At 46.3% G+C, this 20,944-nt stretch overlaps 1 protein-coding gene across 1 annotated transcript in view; it reads left to right on the top strand.

Moving 5' to 3' along the window:
- Positions 1 to 20,944, top strand: part of LOC121200340 (guanine nucleotide exchange factor VAV3) — a 64,474-nt gene that overhangs the window by 7,247 nt on the left and 36,283 nt on the right. Inside the window, exon 2 of the mRNA XM_041065588.1 lies at positions 4,702 to 4,818. Within this exon, the coding sequence (XP_040921522.1) occupies positions 4,702 to 4,818 (117 nt within the window). The remainder of the gene's footprint in view (positions 1 to 4,701; positions 4,819 to 20,944) is intronic.

Below are 20,944 nucleotides of genomic sequence, written 5' to 3'. Positions count from 1 at the left end.
CTGGAAACACGTCTGCAGTCAGTGTTTTTCAGTCATGTGCAGCTATAAATTATCACACCATAAACCAGAGAGGAGGAATGATGCAATCTGTGACCGCAGCGTTACATTGACAGTAGTTCATTAATATTAGTATGCTGTCAGGCCGGGCTGTCAGGCCGGGCGGTGCGGGCCGGGCGGTGCGGGCCGGGCGGTGCAGGCCGGGGAGGAGCGATGACCCCAGCCTCAGACTGAGACTGAGCTTCAGCAAACCTTCGCCCACGTTCCACCTCCCATTTCCAGGTTCCACATCTGACAGACGCTCTAACATAGCATGGAACCTGAGCCCTTGGACTGTGATATGCCGTCCCCTGGTTATGACTCGGCCTGTGCATGAGGTCATTCTCCCTGGACAAACTGTCTCAGTGCTGTAAACCAGCTGACAGACATGTACTGTCTTATTAGTCTTTCCATAGTTTCCTCTTGATAATTTCCCTCTTTGCTGTGAATAAGCAGACGAGAGACGGACGGAGAGAGAGAGAGCTTTTAAACACCAAATTAGATTCTTTGCACAAGCCTGTGTTCCCTCTGCAAGAGACTCATCCGTTTGATTGCCATTAATTGATGCTGAGCGAGGTTTAAGCAGCGTGATGGCCAAACTCTGGCTGCGTTTCATTGTGTAGATCTATGAGAGAACAAGAACAGGATTTCATTAGGCTCAACAATACGCACGGGGGCCGTAAAAGGCTCCAGCTTGTTGCTATGGAGCTGTGACTTGGATACTTGATACTTATTGTGGATACAGAGCACGACCTGACTCATATCAAAAGCACAGCAGAGACATGGCTTGTCTTAAAGGAATATATTTCCTTGCCTTGTATTCCAGATGGCTGGTCCCAGAGACCAAGTGCACTGGTGGGATTTTAAATCCTCCGCACACTGTTCTTGTATCAGCTATGCAGTTTCATCCAGACTGAGTCAGTGTGTGTGTGTGTGTGTGTGTGTGTGTGTGTGTGTGGATGCTGCAGCTTAATCTCCCTTTAATTCCTTATTCTACACAATGAGCTTATTTGCAGGTTTCGCTCAGATGCAGAAACAGCTACACTGATGTCTCTGGTTATATTTGCCTTGGATTTGGGACGTTTACATTCAGGCTTCAACTAATGATTATTTTCATTATTGATTAATGGGCTGATTACTTTCCTGATTAACTGATCACTTGTTTTGTTTATCAGCTGTGAGAGAAGAGTGAAAACTGCCTGGAATAAAATTGTTTTGTCTGAGTCTGAACTCGTTTAACGTCACATACGACAAAGAAAAGCATCAGATCTTCACACCTGAGAAGCTGGAACAATAAACCGATCGATCAACAGTTTCTGATTCATTTTCAGTTGTTCAGCTGATCAGTTCATTCAGTGTTAACCTGGTTAACAATCAGGTTTTCTTCTTTACTTGCCAATGCCAGCTTTTCCAGAGCTTTCAACCACATCTCATGGTCTTTTTTTTGAAGGTTATTTGTTGAAGTTAGATTCAGCCTTGAAGGACTGGTTTGGGCGGTCATGGACATGTTGGGGTCGCTCTGGCATCTGCATACTTAACATGCAGCTACTGCCCAACATAGCTTAGCATAACGGGTGGAGACGGGATAAAACTGCTGGTGAGGCAACAAACCCGTCCAGCAGCAGCTCGAAAGCTCTGCAGATGAGATAAAACTGATTAACACTTATGTGCTGTTTGTTTAATCCTGTGGCCCTGGAAACAAAGACGCCAGAGAAAAACAGTAAATGTTTAAACAAAGGTTTAAAAACCACAGACTCTCAGTTTTACTCTTCAGTGGTTTTACAGATGAAAACAAAGAAAACAGAACGTGTTCAGACGTGAGCTTTAAAGGTAGAAACAGATTATAACCTCAGCTGTACATATACAAATACACACACACACACACACTCTCTGGTTAGGCCCCTCACTTCCTGAGCCCCACAGTCACTAACGCAGGAGACCAGCTGACGGTGGAGCAGTTAGCTGTGGCCTCATGCTGCTGCTCCCCCTCCACTGTCTTCAGCTCAGTGCAGCAGAAACAGACGCTGGGTTTCATTTGAGCTCTGTGAAGCTGCTTCCCTCAGATAATATGCTGAGGTCCTCTGGGACTCTGCAGACACTCCAGGCAGACACGATGTGCTCGTGTGATAAAAGAAAGTGATGTGTACAAGTGTAAACATTCAGTATTATTCACTGGCTGCTTTATGCTGCCTCTTATCTGAGCTCGCTGGCCGGGGGCTCCCCTCTCTCCTGTGAAGCCGTCTCATTCAGCTGGAGTGGAGAGGCATTTCATGTTTGATGCATGGACACGAGCCGTGCAGACAAATTAGATCAGGCCTCGGACCGTGAGGGTGAAGGTGTGTCGTGAATAACAGAATAAATTCAGCTTCGTTTCCACAGCGACGCTGGCTGAATTCTTTTCACAGGTTGTCAAACATGGTACAGTCAGGCCTCAGAGTGCGGACTCCACATGTTCATACTATGGCACAGGGCTGTGCTCTTTTTAAGGAACAGGAAACGACTAATGAAATCCACTTCCTGTAAACCTGTTACCCAATAAGAGAAGAAAGAAGAAGGAGAGGGTGATGAAGTATTGTTATATGGAAACTTACTGTGTGACTGTGGAGTCACTGCGTGTGCTGTAGGACGACCTCGCCACATCATCTCAGACATTTAATTGTGTATCGTCCCTGATTAACAGCGACTCGGACGTTCTCGTCCTGTCCGAGGTCTCCTGTCCTCTGTGTGTACTGCACTGCACCTCTGCTTGTCTCTCAGGTTAAATGCTGGTTCCTGGTACTGATGCAGCTGCAACACCTCACTGCTCAAATGCACAAACCACAGCTGGTTGTTGCCTCTGTGTTGGCTGTGATATTTCTCTGTCCTCTGCCTGTCAGCTGATGCAACTCTGTACCAGCTCATCATGCAAGTGTCTCTAAGCATGACGCCACATTGTGCAATGACCTGCAGCTTCTCAGGTGCAAACATTTGCACGTTGGGGTAAAGGAAAGCAATGAAAACCATGATCAGCTCACACACTGAGAGATGAGGTCATCTGTTAATGCAGCATCATTTCCTGAAGCATCACTTTAATCAGCATCCTCTTTTGTTCCATCCTGTATCAGCTACAGGAAGGCTAATGGGTGTAAGTCACTGATACTGCATGTTGGCTAACTGCAGTATGTTGACACTGTCTTCTTCCCTCCCCGCCTGCCGTCCCGCTCTCTTCCTGCAGACAGCTGACCACCTCCGAAAACCTCACCTAAGACTGCGGCGTTGTTTCTCCGTTCCCTCAGATTCCTCGTGTTATGGCGCGGCGCTCAGCACATAATTTGGAGGAATCGTTTCTGAACAAAGCCCCATTAAGATCATTAGCTCGGGGTTTAGGCTGCAGACGCAGCGTTCTCAGTAAATGACCTTATTTGTTAGAGGAGTTACGTTATTGATTGTTTGATTCGGAGTTTCTTGGTCAGGGTGAATTCATTCAGTCAGCTGTAATTAAGCTCAGTGTGTAAAAATGGCCTTTTGTTTTCCTCTTCCTCAGCAAACCTGCATTACGTTTCTTTATTGTCGCTTTGTTTTTTCCTGGAGAAAAAAAATCTACAATGCAAAAGAAGCAGTGTAATGTTTTTTTCTCCATGTTCAGTGGTCGTCATCACAATCCAACGGAAAAGACAGCACCCTCGGCTGACTGACAGGTGACGGTGACAGGTGGTCTCTGGGATTTGTAGTTCAGCAGCAGTGAGCTCTTCTGCTTTCATCCTGCTGAGTTCAGTGTTTCAGAACTCGTGACCCACAGGGAGGTGACGAATCACAGCAGAGCACAGTGGAAGTGAATAACAGTCGTGCTGCATCGTCAAGCTGCAAATATCAGGACAGGGCAGAAATTAGGAGGAAGTTTAATGTGGAAATTCCTCAGCTCTTTTTGCTGATCCTGTAAAAATGGTTTCAGCTTAGTTTTAAGTCCCAAATGTTCACGTTGTGTAATTAATGTTTCCCCGTAAAGCCTGGAAGTTGTTGGTGCAAATGAAGGATATATTGTTTTTATAATCTAAATTTAAAAAGTTAACATCAGGCTTCAGCAGTTTGAGTCAGAAAAACCAAATGGACAAAGCTCCTTCCTTTTTTGTCACTGTCCCTCCACGAACACTGACCCACGGCCACTTCTCTCTGAAGCCTGTTTGCTTCAGATTCACATCAGGACACAGGTTTGTGAGGACTCTGGGTTTCGTCCTCTGTCACTTGTGCTGGAAGCACATTAGAAGGTGGCCTCTCGAGTCCAGTATGAGCAGCAGCCGTAGATCTGTATCAGATGGAGGAAATAAGATCCTGCCTTTCTCTTCCTGCTCTGTTGAATTGTCTTTTCTTAATTAGCCACCACTCCACCGGCCTATTTCTGCAGGAAATACATCATATTAATGAAGCGCGCTGCTCTTGTGATGCCGATAAACACTGACTCATCTATCTTTCAGAGCTGTGGTCCTCCAGTGTCCTCAGCTGCATGTCCCGATTAGACAGCCGGAGCGAGAGCCAGCGGGCTCAGTCTGACCCATTCAGTGATTTTAAGTCACGAAGCAGTTTGGAAATGACAGATGAAAACACATCAGATCATTCATGAATGTAGTTCTGTCTGTACATTTCTATGTGAGTCACTCACAGATGAACCCTTTCTGTCCTCCCTAACAGTTCCTGTGCCTGAAGAACATCAGGACGTTCCTGGCGGCGTGCAGCGAGAAATTTGGCATGAAGAAGACTGAGCTGTTTGAGGCCTTTGACCTTTTTGACGTCAGGGACTTTGGAAAGGTAAGGCGGGATGGAGGCTGCGTCCACCCTCACTGTGTGTGCCAGCTGTCCCTCCACACTGAACTGAATTAGTCAAACGTGCTTTTACACCCACTCTTGTCTTTGTGTCTCAGTTGTGGAGCTTAGTCAAATTATTTATGAGAGAAAGAGCTTCTTTTTCTTTGACTTGGACTTTAAATGATGATGAAGGCCTCGGTGCATGAAATCCAGAGTCTGTGCTTCTTTATGCAAAGATTTGTAGGAGCCTGGGCTTTGATACGGCTTCATTAGCGGATGCTCTTCCTGGCATTACAGGTGCTAATAAACACAGTCAGAGGCCACGCAGCAGCTGAAGCTGAAGTCAGCAACATGACCCAGCAGTTTAATCGCTTCCTCTCATTAGAGTGAAAATGCCTCAGCGTGCAGACTTTACGAGGGGTTAAAACTCTGGCCTCGGGTTCATTACTTTGATGGGACTCTCAGTCTTTGCTTGTAGTGCTGTGAAAGTGTCTGCAGCTCTTTGACAGCCCTGCTGCTGCTCTGCTCGGGCCCCCAGGAGGTTTAATTAGAAACCTCAGCCGAGAGCAGGGAGAGGGTGCTGCTGGACCCTGCTGCACATGATGTGAGCCGTTTATGAGATGACGGGGTCATGTACTGCAGCTTAACAGCTCACAGGAAGACACAGAGACATAATGATTGATTTGTTGTCATCACCCTCCATTGAAATGGCATCAAGAGCATCATGGAAAGCTACAGGCCCACACACAGCTGCAGTAATATCAGAATATTACAATCAGACGAGGACGAAGGCCAAAGCACGCTGGGAATCAGCCTGATAATAACAGTAATATCACATCTGTTATATCACACTGTGACTCCTCATACACTTATTTTGGTGTGATGAATGATGAAATATGCTTTCATTGCTCTGTAGATTAAGACAAAGTCTATGATCTGAGAACAGAGCTGGCAGAATGAAACGGGCCTCAGATGTGCTGAGCTGAATGAAGAAGCAGAGAGAATGAAGTCATCTTCATTAAGTCTCTATAATTAAAACCCGTTTGGACCGCAGGCAAGTTTCTTCCTTCGCCCTCGGAGAGAAATATTCTCACAGGAAACCCTAACCCTGCAGAGGAAGTATCAGAGGTTCGATGAGTTAGGATACGAGCACACACGCCACACTGTGAGGTTTGCAGGGGGGCGTTTTACTTTATGAAGACAGAACCCCATCTCTGGTGTGCTAAGCTAAGCTAACAGCTGCTGGTTGTAGCTTCATATTTAGCAGACAGATCTAATCTGAGAGTAAATAGACATTTTCTCCAGGTGTTTAAAACAGTATGAGTCTGTTTTTAGAACATCAGCTTCAGACTGATGCTTCAAGCAGCGCTCACATCAGGACCTGTCACTAAATGGCTCAGTGTCAGTCTTGTGGGTGAGGTCTAAGTGGGTGAGGCTGGATTTCTCTGCCCCCCCCACGTCATGTTTCGGATGAGATGATAACCTTTGATTCCAACCTTGAAGCACAGACACGTTCTCCATTTTTCTGATGTCTGATTTCATGCCCATTTCCCCTGTGACTTCAGTTTTCTGGGGCTGAACACTTCGGTGAGTCTCCTGAGTGAATCCCACTCTGCCCAGAGTGAATTTAACATCTCTGAAATTAGACAGCGAGCCGGCCCCGTAATCCTCGCTTGGCTGGCTCTGCTGAGGCTAATGGAGTGAGGAGAGGAGGGAATGGGCGAAGCTGCCACTCACCTGCAGTTCCAACGGTTTTTTTTTTTTGTCTTTTTTTTTTGTTTTAAAAATAGCTGCTGGAGCACTGCTGAATAAAACATCAGACGTGCCTGTGTGTTTTACAGTGTAGAGTCTGTGTGAGCAAACACAGGCTGGACATCTGCTTTAGAATCTGAGGAGAAGGACGAGTCTTTAGAAAACATAACCGGAGCTTTGTGATCACAGTAATACGTCTGACAAACGTTGGAGTTGTTGGATTTAAAACGTGGCTGCAGCGCGCTGCGACACAGGAACACACCCTGACAAACAGCGGATCTGTCTCTAGCTCTTTCCCCTCAGTGCATTAACATCTGGTTTGCACATCTGTCATGTAGACACATGGAGGGTTGTGGTCTCTGTAGGGAGAAGAGAAGCTTGGCTGCACAGGCCATGCACACACACTGATACACACTGATACACACCTGGCACAGCCACAACATCCCTTTGCTGTTTCAGGTGCATTTTTTTTACCTGCAGTAGAATTAGCTGTTTGATGCAGGAGAGAAATCCTGAGTGGAATGTTATTGTGTGTCTGTTGTTGTGCACAGTGACGTGTCTCTGTGTCTCTGTGGTGGAAAACCTGCATGTAAACAGTTCAGTGCTTTACTGACATCTATGAAAAACGTACCATGACTTAACATGACACTTCACTTTACAGACATGAAGGAGTATTTTTAATTTTGTGAGCTCACTGTTTTAGAACTACAAATATGGCTGCCATATGTGTGTGTGTGTGTGTGTGTGTGTGTGTGTGTGCAGAACACATTCGAACATCTGTCAGGTTCATTTGGAAAATAAAAAACATCAGTAATGTGATAAAAAGCGTGACGTGTTCTCTGCGTGTCCCCTGACCTGTGAAAACCTCGTGTATCGGCCGTGACGTGGCTGAACACACACGCTGCCATCATCATCATCATCATCATCATCATCGCTGACAGGTCATGACTAACTGTCATCATCCAGCCGTCTCCCATCAGCTCGTTTCAAAATAGAGTCAAAGTGCTGACAGGAGCCGTCCGTGGTCACAGTCACATGACGGACAGTTGCTTGGACGAGTCATTGTCACAGACTGACTGGCTGGTGCAGAAACAGCCACAGCAGAGCAGCGCGCTGTTTGCAGGGAGTCCTCACTGACCTCAGTCCTTTCAGCACTAACCCTGCTGTTTATTCATGTTCAGTTCCAAATCTTATTAATAATATGGATCTCAAACAACTCGGGTATTTGTATTATGTGTTATTAGAGCTACATACATCTGTGCATCAGCAGTGTAAAACTGGGAACGATTCATCAAAGTATTGACAATTTCAGTTTTATTCAACATGAAAAGTGAGTAAAATCTGAATATGAGTGATGAACATGTTCCGATGTGATGAGGCGACCTCAGATCTTATTTTATTTTGTAGACTATGCAAATTTCTTCACTGCAACTTCCTTTAAATGAGCGTAGAGATGCCACACCTGCATGTGTTGAAGTGTATGTAAATACTCTGGCACTCAGAGACTTGATGCAGCAGCTCTTGTTGTTGCAGCTGCATCCTTTACTGTTCAGTGAAATCCCCGTATGTTCAGCACAGATACTGTGTGAGTTTCATGCTTTCTGGGTTTCTGAAGCCACCACTTGAATCTACACTTATTTTGAAGTGGTCTTCCTCTGTTTGACACAGTGTCAACACAGTGCAGACCGGCTCTGCTCTGCTCCCATCTCCTCACACTGGTTCTCCTGCGTTTTTAGCTGGATGAAGATGCTGATTCTGTTTTCTGGTGGGGGTAGGAAACAACAGGCTGGGGGAGGGGAAATCAAAGGAAGCAGGAGACAGACAGAGAGGGTTTATTGATTGGTGTCTTCCTCCTCAGTTGACTATGATAAATTTAACTGTGGAAACCCACTAAAGGCTGATGCAACCCCCCCCCGCCCGCCTCTTCCCTTTGTCCTTCAGCTGTTCCCTCTCCAGCAGATCTGTGTGGTCAGATATCAGATATCTGCTGCGTGCTAATGGACACTTGGGGTGTATCTCTGTTCTGCACAGCTAAACTGCAGTAACGGTGGTTTTAAGTGCAGCCATTAGGGCTGGATCAGTGTGTCGGCTCGTCAGTACGTATTCAAAATCAGTGACCTCCACCTCTGAATATGACTGAGGTTCCTGTCCTGTGTGATGCAGGAGGTTTTGACACTCAGACTCGGACTCATACCTTCGTACCTGTTGCTGTTAGAAAGTCTTCTGTCCACCCTGATTTGCAGTGTTTGGGCCGGAGGCAGAAACTGATGTGAAGAGGGGGAAGGAAGGAGCCAAAGCTTGGAATCAAATCTGCATCTTTCTGGCTGTAATGCCACATGAGTTATTATATCACCTGAGCTCAGTGAGGCTGCAGAGAAACCTCCATTGTCTGCTGACTGCAAAATGTGCAGTCGTGCTCATTCACCTCGAGTGTCTGTGCTGTGTCTGGAAAAGCTTCCATGCTTCACCTGCTTTCACTTACAATGCACGGACCTGCTCTGAAGCTGCTGTGCTGAAAGCTCTGTGGATAATTCATGGGCTCCCAGTGACTGACTGCATGACAGCTGCTTCCACTGGAATCTCACTTCTCATATCAACTGGCTTTCTTCGAGCGTGAACGCACGCACCGAGGTTCAGACACAGTCAGACCGAAGCCCTGCTCACAGAGGAGGGCCCGGCCACAGAGCTCCCTGCTTCCCTGCTGTGCAGGTGGATGGTCTCTGATCGTTTCAGGGTGTGGGAGAGAAACTTCTGTTTGATCCCTGTATGAGCAGACCAGATGTCTTAGCTTCATCTCCACCCTTTAGCCTCACCGGTCTGATCGAATACTGCAGTTTACTGACGTCATTAAGACGACTTTACACTGTGGCTGCTGAAGCTAAGGTTCCAGTCGTCAGACAAAAGGTAGAACAGAAGAGAAGAGAAGAGAACAGCTGCTCTGACAGTTAAAACATCACATGGACCTTTTAACTGTAAATGAGGGAATGAGATGTTTGTATATGAGTGTGTGTGTGTGTGTGTGTGTGTGTGTGTGTGTGTGTGTGTGTGTGTGTGTGTGTGTGTGTGTGTGTGTGTGTGTGTGTGTGTGTAGGTGTGTGTGCTAGCTGAGACTCCCCTGAGGACTGACTCATCTTGAGTGTCAGTAAGCAGCAGGAAACAGGAACAGGAAATGGTCAGGACCGGAGCAGTGTGTCTCAGTGTGTGTGGATCTATATTCAAATGTAGCTTCAGGTGTCAGAGTCTGTAGATGCAGGCCGACGTGTTTCACTCCCACTTCTGAGGTTAAAATCAGAACCGCTGCCCTCTGGTGTGTTGTATTTCTCACTGAGGCTGATGTATTCTGTCTGTGTGTGTGTGTGTCATAGACCAAGACAATTGGACTTCCCCTAAATTTCCTGAGCTTGCCTCCGAGTTGTCCTGTCAGAGACTCGTATCAGCAGCTCACTTTTCCTGTGACGGGGCCCCGGCCCCTGGAAGTGGCTCCAACTGGAAAACCAGGGGTGGTGGGGGGGGTTGTATGTGCTAGTTGCTGTGTTGTTGCTGTGGTGTGTGTGTTGTGTGTTGTACATTGTTGCCTCATACCAGTTCAAAGGGAACCTCCCAGTGAGTGTGCAGCACATAACCACAGCAGGCAGCCCTGCTGAGAACATGACTCATTCTAAACACTTCACATCCATCTGGGTCTTTTCATTTGCACGTCAGAGAAAAATAAATCAGAAACAAGAAGAAACAGCAGAAATAGGTTTTGTCTGTTTATGTTTTTGTGTAGTGTTTTTTTAAACGGTAAATCTTTAACTGTCATTTTAGTTCCTGCAGTTTCCAGTGAACAGCGTGAGAGTGAAGCTTTGCATCTCTGGCTGGAAATTGAGGTTACCTGGCCATGCAGACACACCAGGTATTTTTAGACCACCGCTGAGTCTGGGCCACAGAGCATGTGAAGCTAAGCCACCGTGGGCAGGATCAAAGACTACCAAGACTGAAGTGCAGGTCTACAAACCGGGCCCCCTCCGCTGTCCTACTTTCTGTCAGATTTCTTCATCTCACTCTGAGCTAGGGAAACAGAAGAAGGTTAAACTGATGGATTAGTTTGCAAATCAAACTTTAGTCAGTGAGGAAACGGTTTGATATAAAAACAAATAAGATTATTGTTGCATTTATAACTACCACAGTATTTCTCTAAAATATGACAACAGACTAAATAATGATGTTTTCAGTGTTGGAATCTTTTGGAATAGCAGAGTCTTCAGTTGTGACCTCAATGCTGTTTTTAATGGTGGTGTTAGAGGAACAGTCAGGGGCACATCCTCTGGGGAACATGAATATTTGGATAAAATATCAGAGTAATCCATCAGTAGATTCTGGACCAAAGCAGCGGATCAACTGATGCTAACATGGCTGAAAATGTTCTGTTCCAGTGAAGCGACAGGAGCTCACGGGTCAGACTCTGCAGCTCAGACGGAGCCGAGCTGTAAAACTCTGATCCTGCTCACAGACTGTACGAGGTGCGTTTCGACTCAGAACATGAATCCCCCCGGTCAGTGTTCTCTTCCAGATGGGCAGCCATGCACGGAGATGAAGTAATGTTTAGATTCTGCATATTTATTCCCCTCTCCTCAGTCCATCTCCCTGCTCCAGGCCACTTCCCTTTGGGCACCTGCTGCCTTCGTCTTAAAGAGGACGAGTGAGGGAGATTTGATTTTCAACAAGTGCAATCCCTGTCTCTGACACATCTTTAAAAACTTTGCTCTAAATCTTTCATGAGGCGCCGGAGGCAGCGTCTGTCATCTCACCGACGTATCTGAGCTAACAGCAGCGAATGGGATTTCACAGGGACATTTATGTTCTTCTGATCTCGCTCTGATGTTTCTCTGAAACACAAAGATCCTGCAGAAGCCATGCACACGACTCTGTGTATGTCAGCGATGCTTTTTCCAGATGCTCAGGGCTCCAACGATGATGATGAGGGGGGTGCGGGGTCTTTTCTTCTCTGTATTGCTTCCCAGAGGTGGAGGTGGAGTGGGCGGATGCGCCGTCAGTCAAAGTGGGGGCGATTCTAAAAGCTAATCTCCATCCTCCGCACTGCTCAGAGAATCTGATCCCACCTCACAATGTACCCGCTGCTGTGTGTTATATAATATCCAGAAAGAAGCAGTTCTGTTGAAATCACGCGAGCAGGGAAGAAGTTTGAATTCGTGCGTTAGAGGAAATAACAGAAGGAGCAGGAAGCTTTGTGAGTCGTCTTACACAGAGAGCTGTGCTGGTGTTTCCAGCTCTCTGAAAAGATTCATCACTGTCTGCTTTAGTGAATGAGAAGGAACACAAATGATCTCTGTATGTTTTACTGAAGTGCTGACAGAAATAAACCAGCGTGTTCTGCTGCAGCTACACTTTCAGTCCCACACTCGTCCCTGTCGGTGAGGATTCTTTGGTCAGAGGTGTAAATTACACCTGTTGTACAAACTTTGAAGGAGCAACAACAATCAGCCAAGTATACAACAGGTGCAGTCGAGATAAATATCTACACGCAGGCAGAATTATTAATGAACACAACAGCTTCGGTGGAAAAACATTCATCAGTGTGTGTTCAGCTTCATGAACAGACTAACGATGGGATGAGCCTCATGAAACCACTGCTCAGACAAAGGATCCATAATGGAAGATAATGTGTTATCCATTACAGCTCGTGTCCTCAGAGAAGTGTTAATCAATACTAATCTCTTCATCCAGTCTGACGTGTGAGATTGACCCTAACTGTTCTGTGGTATGTTGGTGCTCATTCTGCTGCTGAGTGCTCCGGAGGCAGAGTTTAGAAAAATCATCTTATATTGATGAAATCATTCTAACGTTCAGAGACCTGATGAAAACCGGAGCAGTCTATGTTCTGCTTTTATCCCCATCTCTGCTGCCACAGGACACAAAGGGTTAACACTGTCACCTCCTCATGGAGGTTTCATTTTTGGATGTAGTTAGTTCTCAGGTGATGCCTGTACTGGGCTGCAGGATTATCTGGGTCAAAGTGTGCATGAACATCTGGTTGAAGGAGGAGACAGAGCAGAGGATTTGGAGTGAAACACTAGAATCTCTCTCGCTCCCTCAGACAGTCGGTTTGTGTTTGGTTAAAAACCTGTGGAGTCACAAAGACTGAAGACGTCGCTTTAAAGTTCAAAAAGCTGGAGATATTTGTTCCCCTTCACTGGAGCAGCAGCAGCTGTGGATGCAGGCTGTAGTTTCTGACGTTACTCTGAGCTGCTGCTACAGGAACATGGCTCCAACATCATATCGTTCAGGGAAAGAGTCAGTGAGAAGTAACGTACGGAGACTGCACACAGCCGTGTGACTAGATTAGTGAAGCTAACCCACTTAGGTCATGTACATACAATGAGCCAGCTCTCTGTGGCCAGAGCTGTAGCACTGATCCTGAAACAGCGGTGAGACCGACTGTGTGTGGATTTCACCACCTGGTCTTGATGTTTGATCCCACACTGACATCATGAACATGAGTGAGCCCTCTCTCCCGCTGCCGCTCTGCTTTCCCATCCACTGATTATCTGATTATCTCAGTGGCTTTTTTAACCACTGAAGCCACGTTAAAAAAAACCAGATCAATAAGTCAGTGAAGATGACCTAAAATGTAAGGCAGCAAACTGGACCCACAGCCAGGACTGTGAGTACTGGGACGTGAGACATTCAGTGTCTTCAGTCAGTGTTTAGCTTTTCCACAGAGAGGTGGATTTATGGCACCATCTCACTGAGTATTTGCCTGTAATGACTCTACACTATAATCCAGAAGGCGATAAAATGGCTGACATGTAAACTAACATGATGAATAGTGGTGCGAGGTGCAACAAGATGGATAACCCTGCTTCAGCCTGTGTTTACCTACAGCCGTACGATTGTAAATCAAACACAGCACATCCCGAGATGCTCTGTGTCCTGTGTCAGCCACAAAACTACTGGACTGAGCAGCTGGATCCCATAAATGTGGAGGCTTTTTCTACCTATGAAGGTTTTATCTAAATGTCTCAGAGAACTCTGTTTCTTTTTTATTTAAACAACAAGTCTAAGTGATAAAACCAGAGCAGCTATGAGTCTGAACCAGGAGCACTTTCCCCGCTGAGAGCTTCTCAGACTCAGCTCGCGAATGCTGCAGACCTGCCGGCTTTTCTGTCCTTCCAACGAGTTAATTACATCCACCTGGTGTCCCAGGTGTAGCTCAGACCCTGATTAGCTGAACCAGCACAACTCTGAGTCCTAAATTCAAACTCTTTCACTGTTGGAAAAGAAGAAAGATCCATAAAATGAATATTTGTGTCACAGAGTGTTTTCCCAGGTGATGCAGGTGTCTTCTTTTTAATGATGTTTGAGAGAATTCATGTTAAAGTTGTGGAGAATTGAAGAAATCTCACTCTCATCATGCAGCTGAACAACCTGACAGTTTTAGCATTTGGTGTCCCCTCCTGTGGATCTTCAGGTCCCACGAGGCGAGACAGGGTCCACTAACACTGAAGCGTGGGGGTCCACAGCGGGGACTGACGCAGCAGGATCAAAGGCTCAGGGACGGAAAAAAAATCCAGAGGAATGTCCATATGGATTTTCACTGACAGCCTCAGGACACCGTTTACAAGGCAGACCGCCCACTCAAACTCAGACTTACACTTGGTTATGGTTTTGGAGAGTCTTTCAAGTCCTGACTCCCCTCATGAGTCCACAAGGAGCTGAAATCTGCAGCATTTAAACAGTATCCTGGTAACTTCACTGCTGAGGTTGACTCTTAAAAGCAGAGTTTATATTTTGGACTGAAGGACCCCTGGGGGAGACTAGTTTTCCCCATTTGCTTCATTTCATCCTCAGTTAAGTGCAGGATAGTGTTTCGGCTGAGAGGGAATGAGATCGTCATGTCAACGTGATGAAACAATGGAGATTGTGTTGTAGGTTGGTGGAGGAGTGGGCGGAGAGGGGACATTATGTCTTTACCATGGCTGCTACAGTGGATTCGATGGTAATAACAGCAGTGAATACGATAGCTCTGGGAGGATTCTCCTCAGCTATCAGCAGACTGATCCTCCTCAGAAACACGTCTGACAGAGCTGAGGTTCGTACGAACCACAGACGTGCTCCGTTTTCAGCATGTGAACAATGTTCTTCACTACAGTGTCAATTAAAACAGATGAAAACAGTCAGTAATGTGAACATCTGGGAGAAAACTCACCCTTCACACTGCAGTTTGGTGTTCGGTGCAGCTCCTCCAGTTTACGTTGTACTGTCCTGAAAACATTTTGCAAACTGCACTAAAGGCGGAGACCAGGTGGAGACCTGGTGGAGGCTGAGGGCGATTCTACTCTGATCTGTTAAAGGGTCAGTTCTCCGATTTCACATTTTTGAACAGAAAACATGTTTATGAACTTTGGATGTTAAGTTTGAAAGTTGAGTGCGTTTACTGACAAACGCCTGTGGAACTGCATTATGGGAACTGACCCAGGTGAGGGTTGGGATGCCTCTGACATTTGTTTGGCCGATAAAATCAGTCACAGTTCCTGACAGTCTGTTACTTGTGTCCATGCACAAACATAAACATTCATACCATCTACAGTAGTTTGTGCTAATGCATTTTGAACTGATGAAACACTCAGTGACAGCCTGGTGTGAGCCACAGTGAGTGAATTTGTTTTTGTACCACAACCGTTTTACTGCTACTTAAATTAGGGCGTGGTTACGTTGAGTGACAGCCCATAGACAGGCACTGGCAGCTCTTTGCTAAAGCATCGGCTGGGCTAGGCGGCTACATCCAGAGGCCTCCAGCGGTTGACAGGGGCTGCAGTGTCCGTGTTTGTTTGCCAATGTTCGGATAGGTTTCTGTGACAGTATGGCTTGTTGTAGTGTAGACTGTACTAACCGACCGTCGAAGGAGTCTGTGTTGCAGTTTTTTCGGTAAGTAAATTTCTCACTATTTTACCTGGATGTTTGCGCTAATTAGCATGTATTAGCATATTTTGCCGCTAGCTTATGACTTCATTGCCGATTTCTGGTCGCTGCTGATACAGATAGAGGACCGGAGCAGCTAATGTTAGGAACGCTGCTGCGGTGTGTTCCGTGCTCTCAGAGTCCGTTTATTGTGTGAATACTAGGCTACAATTTTATTTGGTCTCATTTTTCTGTTTAAAAAGTCCGACATTGCATGGACAGAGCAGCTCCGTCAGTCAGCAGCTGCTGTTGTTTGTGTGCTGCTGTAACTGTAGGCTAATGTTTTTAACGTTTTAATATATTTTATTAATATGAAATAATAATGATTGTTTCACAGTTAAATAACAGGCTAGAAATAAATGTCCCCCCACAACTCCACCAAACCCTGCAGCTCCACCTAAAACCTCTGTATCTGAAACAGTCATGTTTAAAACACAGCAGCAACATTATGAGCTCTCTTGTATGCTCTGTGTCGCGGTTACACGGGGTGGAGCTAGTCGGGTCGGACTCGGGGACTGTCGTGTGGTGGATGTAGCTGCCGCTTAGCTTGTTAGCCTAGCTGATTAGCTGATTAGCCTTAGGCTAGCTCGGTTGCTCCGAGCTAAATGGACGGGTTCTCGGCTGGCTAACCACGGCTGACCCGTAGAGTAACCGCCTCTCCGCCAAATATGGAAAGTACACTCCCACTAAAATCCAAGATGGCGCAGCTCCAATGACCATGGTTTGGTCACAGAACCGACTCCCTGAAACCAGTGGGTGACGTCATGGGTGCTACTTCCATGTTTTATACAGTCTATGGTGTGTGTGTGTGTGTGTGTGTGTGTGAGTGTGTCTCCTGAGGGGCTGTGCAGGTTGATGTGATTTACCTGGACAACCAGGATGACCTTGTTTTTGACCCGACGCTGTTGAGATGTGATGAGTTATTTGAAGGCAGAGCCATCGAAGCTCATACTGTGTTGAACTGAACTCAGGTGAGCTGAAGTCCACGAGATGAGTGAGAGTGTGACGCAGCTGTGTTTCAGCCAGCTGTTCTCACACCAGTTTACATCTGGTGTTTACATGTGACGTGTCTCTGAATAACGACGCCTGCTCCACAGGCTTCACACCTTCAGATGTGCTCTGGGTGATCAGTTCTCGTGATCAGGTTCCTCCTTATCCAGGCTGGAAGTCCAGATTACAGGTTAATGCCCTGTGTGAACGGGAGTGTTCACCAGGCAAACAGTCATTACTGTGATTACCGTGCTGCTGCACTCACATGTCAAACCTGAGAAAAGAAACATAAACACATAAATACAGAAAATGGCTCCGTTCAGTTAAATCACTTTTCCAGCTTTTCTGTCCGAGTATTTTCAGATGTCTGTCGGAGCGTGGACACGTTCCCAGTCAATCAGTGTTTCCCAGGAAGTTGCCTCTGCTGTCTTTACCATGTGCGTGACCACAGAATTAACTCCTGTAAATCCGTGTTTGATGAGGAGAGTGTTGGACTAAATGATGCAGGAAGTCAAGACGTGTGCCGCATTCCAATCAGCTGCAGGTCTGAATATTCAACACACACTAATTATGTGTTATGGGCGTTAATAAGCTGTGATGCTGATTGGCAAACATTAGCTAGTCACTGTCTCTGAGCCAATCAGGCTTTTATTGGCTCTTCGATGTGGATTGAATTTAATGCTCCGGCTGCATCTGTTAGACAGACGTGCTCACACACACACACACACTCCTCTGTGTGTGTGTATATATAACAATAATCAATCTCGATCAGTCTGCCACAACAGACACACATGAAACAGGAAGCAAGCTAAAATCAATAAGTACACACTCTCTGTCACACACGTACACACACCCACACACACTTCACACCAGCAGCCACTGTATCTGCTTTTTCTATTGTGTGCATTTTTATGTAAATTTGTGTTTTTCAGAGGAGCCTGTAAAACATTCATGTCCTGTTTTTTTCAGCAGCAAAGTGTTTGATGGGAAAAGTGTGTGAGAGAAGAGGCTTTGGCTTCGAACACTGAAACACAAACAGGATTTCACTGACTCGCTTTCCTGCTTTTCATAAATGTTTCATCGAGCTCAGCCTGTAAAAATGAGAGGCAGAGGCATCAAAAGGTCAGTGGAAAACTAACATGGTGACTGATGTACATTCACAATAAAAAAGATTTTCATCCATAACAAGCCGCAGTGTCGTGTTGATCTTTTCAAACTTCAGCAGAAACACAGCGTATTAACAAAACTCAAATCAGAGCTTTTACTTTCTTGCTCCAGCAAAGTTAAACATGAGCAACATGAAGAGTTCGACGCCCTCAAACTCAAAGTGTCAGAGACGGTTTCAGGTCTTTGGTCTTTGTGCAGGAAACAGAGGCTGTTTGTGGAGACTCTGACATAATGATCTGAAGCAGCCGGGCGGGAAAGTCCTCTGAAATCACAGTGATGGCTGCAGATGATGGAAACACTGAGCGAAGGTGCTTTCACACCTGCGTGTTTGCTGTGGTCGGATCAGCCCTCCGGTGTTTCCATCCGGGTTTGTCTCATATGTGGTGAGAGAACCCTGACGGGGGGGGGGGGGGGGGGGGGGGGGGGGCGTTCGCCACACAGCTGATCCCTGGTCAGTCTCATCATGAAGCTTGTGGTGGTTTGTTGTCAGAGTGTATGAGTGATGAGTCTGTGGATCCTGGTGAAGGTAACTGAGCACAGGTAACTGGATGTCCACCTGTGCTGGCTGCAGCTGGAATGCAGCTTCGTCTCAGTGACTGTTTTTACAGTTTTTGAATTTTGTTGAAAAAAGCTAATTAGCCATCACTGTAGCTACGAATGACCGTTAGCAGTTCATGGATTTAATTCCCTCTCTAACAAGGTTAGAGAGTAAAGTGGGCCTTTGTCGTTTGGATGCTTCCGTTCAGTTCAGCACCATTTTCAGCTCAGAATCTGTAAGTGATGACCTCAATTAGAATGTGTACACAGGAATACTGTGATTTTTCTTTAAACAAGAAAAATCTAATATCGGCAGCTGTATGTGTTCCACTGGATTACCTAGCTGCTCTCTATTTTTAGCTGATAATCAGTCATTTAAAGAAAAAGACAGAGAGAAACGCATGTGAGGCACAGGAAGGAGGAGTGAGGCAGAGTGCAGGAAACTGGGACAGCTCACTGGGCTGTGTGTGAAACCAATACAACTGCTGGCACGTTCCACATGTGAAAAGCATCAGCCGTTTTCTGGAGGAGGCGCCCTCCTCCATGGAGGAAGCACTGAAGAGTTAATCAGTGGTTTGTGTTGAGCAGACTGTGTCCTCTCTGCGTCTCTAACTGCTCCTCAGCACTACAGTCCCATCCGTGGCATCAGAGCCTCAGAGTGTGAACACTTTATGTATAAATATATATTTATGTACATGTGTGACTTCAGTGAAGAGCTTTAGCATTTGGTAATAGATACTCCATGTCCACACGCTGGACAGCGAGCTGAGCCTCTGTCCTCAGCTCCGTGTCCACACACTGGACAGCGAGCTGAGCCTCCCTCTGTGACAGTCTTTGCTCTGGAAACCCTGTGACAGCTGAATCATGATGTATTTTAAGCCTTGGTGCAGCTCTGAGAACAGTAGTAATCATCTATATTTTGTTCTGCTGACTGATGAAGTTTTTCAGCTAAAGTATTCTGCCTCTTGGAATTTCAGCCTATTTCCTTTGTGTGCTTTTCTCGACCTTTCTATAATTAGTGGTGCGACCGCTGATGGTTGTCGTACGTGTGAGTCTTCAGAAAGTGCAGATGGTCGGTTTTGTTGTGAATGTGCGTGAGTCATGTTCACCGAAGCCAGAAATCACAACATAACTCGACTCGTCCCCAAACACGCCTGCCAGCTACAACTGGAAGAGCTCCAGAGCTGTGTCCAACACGCGGCGCGTCCTCAGCTTCTGGACACGCTGTACCTGCCAGCTGGCGTCCGGATGTCACGGCCTCCGTTCAGCTCTGCAGAGAGCGCACCATCAACTCTGTTAACAAGTGTGAGGATTAATAACTTTATCTGTGTGTGTGTTTGCTCTGCAGCACTGACAGCGTGTTGACTCCGTATGTAAAAGCTTTTTGAATGAATGTGGTGCAAAACGCTGACAGACTCCAGTCACATCCTGCAGCCTGAGGTCTGAACCAGTGTCTCCTCTGTGCTCACTGAACGTGACAGAGGTGGTTTCACCCCCAGGCACCTGCTGCAGCACCTGAACCTCTACTTCCTGTTTCCAGTGTAACGTGGGAGAAAAAAGAATTTCTGTACTGTGCAGCAACATTTAGGGCTCGATGATCTGAGAGAACTGAAAGAGTCAAATTCAGAAAATAAAATATGTACAACTGTATAAACAACACACACACACACACACACACACACACACACACACACACGTCTGATGATAAAATGCTTCATCAAACTTTGACAGATTTATCAAATGTGAAATTCCAGTCCGTGTCATCCGTCCTCTGATTGATGGATGTAATGCGGGTTGATCGATTACACATTGTGCAGTGGATCAATACCGGCCTGCTTCTCTATGGAGCCTTGAATCAGAGACTCTTCTGCTTAAAAACACTGAATACTGATACTAAAAACAGCTCAAGTCCATCAATCTTCAGCATCCTGCGCTGGGCCAACATGAATTTTACATCAGTGACACGTTGTGCGTCACATGATTAGTCCCTGTGGAGCTGTGTGGTTCAGTGTGGTGTGTAGTGTGAGTGTGTGTCAGCACAGACATGCCTCTGCTCTCTGTGCTTTGTGTTGATTGTGTTGACCGGTAGAGGAGGGAACAGGCCAGTGTGTGATCAGTATTGATCTCTAAGAGCTCGAGCGCCGGGGCACGTGTGTTAAATCTGTCATGTGTGTGTCTGTGAGCGTGCAGGCATGCTCTGTGTGTTTTGTCGGTGATTACAGACGACGACCCACAGAGAGAGGTGTGTGGGCAGTTTGCCAGGCTGCACGGTGTGAACGAACAGAGGTCCCCGCAGAGCCGTGACTCAGGTAATGAAGCTGTACTCAGCAGGTGAGTTCAGCTGTGATTAGCCGAGCAGGTGTCACACGCTCATGCGGGGTCAAGGACACTGACAGGACTGAGCACAGCAGCGTGAAATGACATGTCATACTAACAGCTCGATCAATTACCCATCACATGACGCGACTGTGGCCTGAGGTCACTGTGCAGATATGTTGGTATATTGTGGTTTGTGCAGCCTGGTTAGCCCCCCTGAATGTAGTGTTGTGTGTCTGTTGTTGCCCACAGGTTGGCAGCACAGTTACAGTGTGTGTGTGTGTGTCAGTAGTAGTGTTGGAGTGTGTGAGAATGCTGCCCTCGTGTGTCTCCTCTCAGAAATGCAGCAGACTCTGACTACAAACTGAAACCAGTGTCGAGTCTTGTTTTTCAGACGGTGTGTGTT

Source organism: Toxotes jaculatrix, chromosome 20, assembly GCF_017976425.1.
Source record: "Toxotes jaculatrix isolate fToxJac2 chromosome 20, fToxJac2.pri, whole genome shotgun sequence".
In the NCBI taxonomy this organism is placed as follows: Eukaryota; Metazoa; Chordata; class Actinopteri; family Toxotidae; genus Toxotes; species Toxotes jaculatrix.
This window is presented reverse-complemented; position numbering and strand designations above follow the sequence as displayed.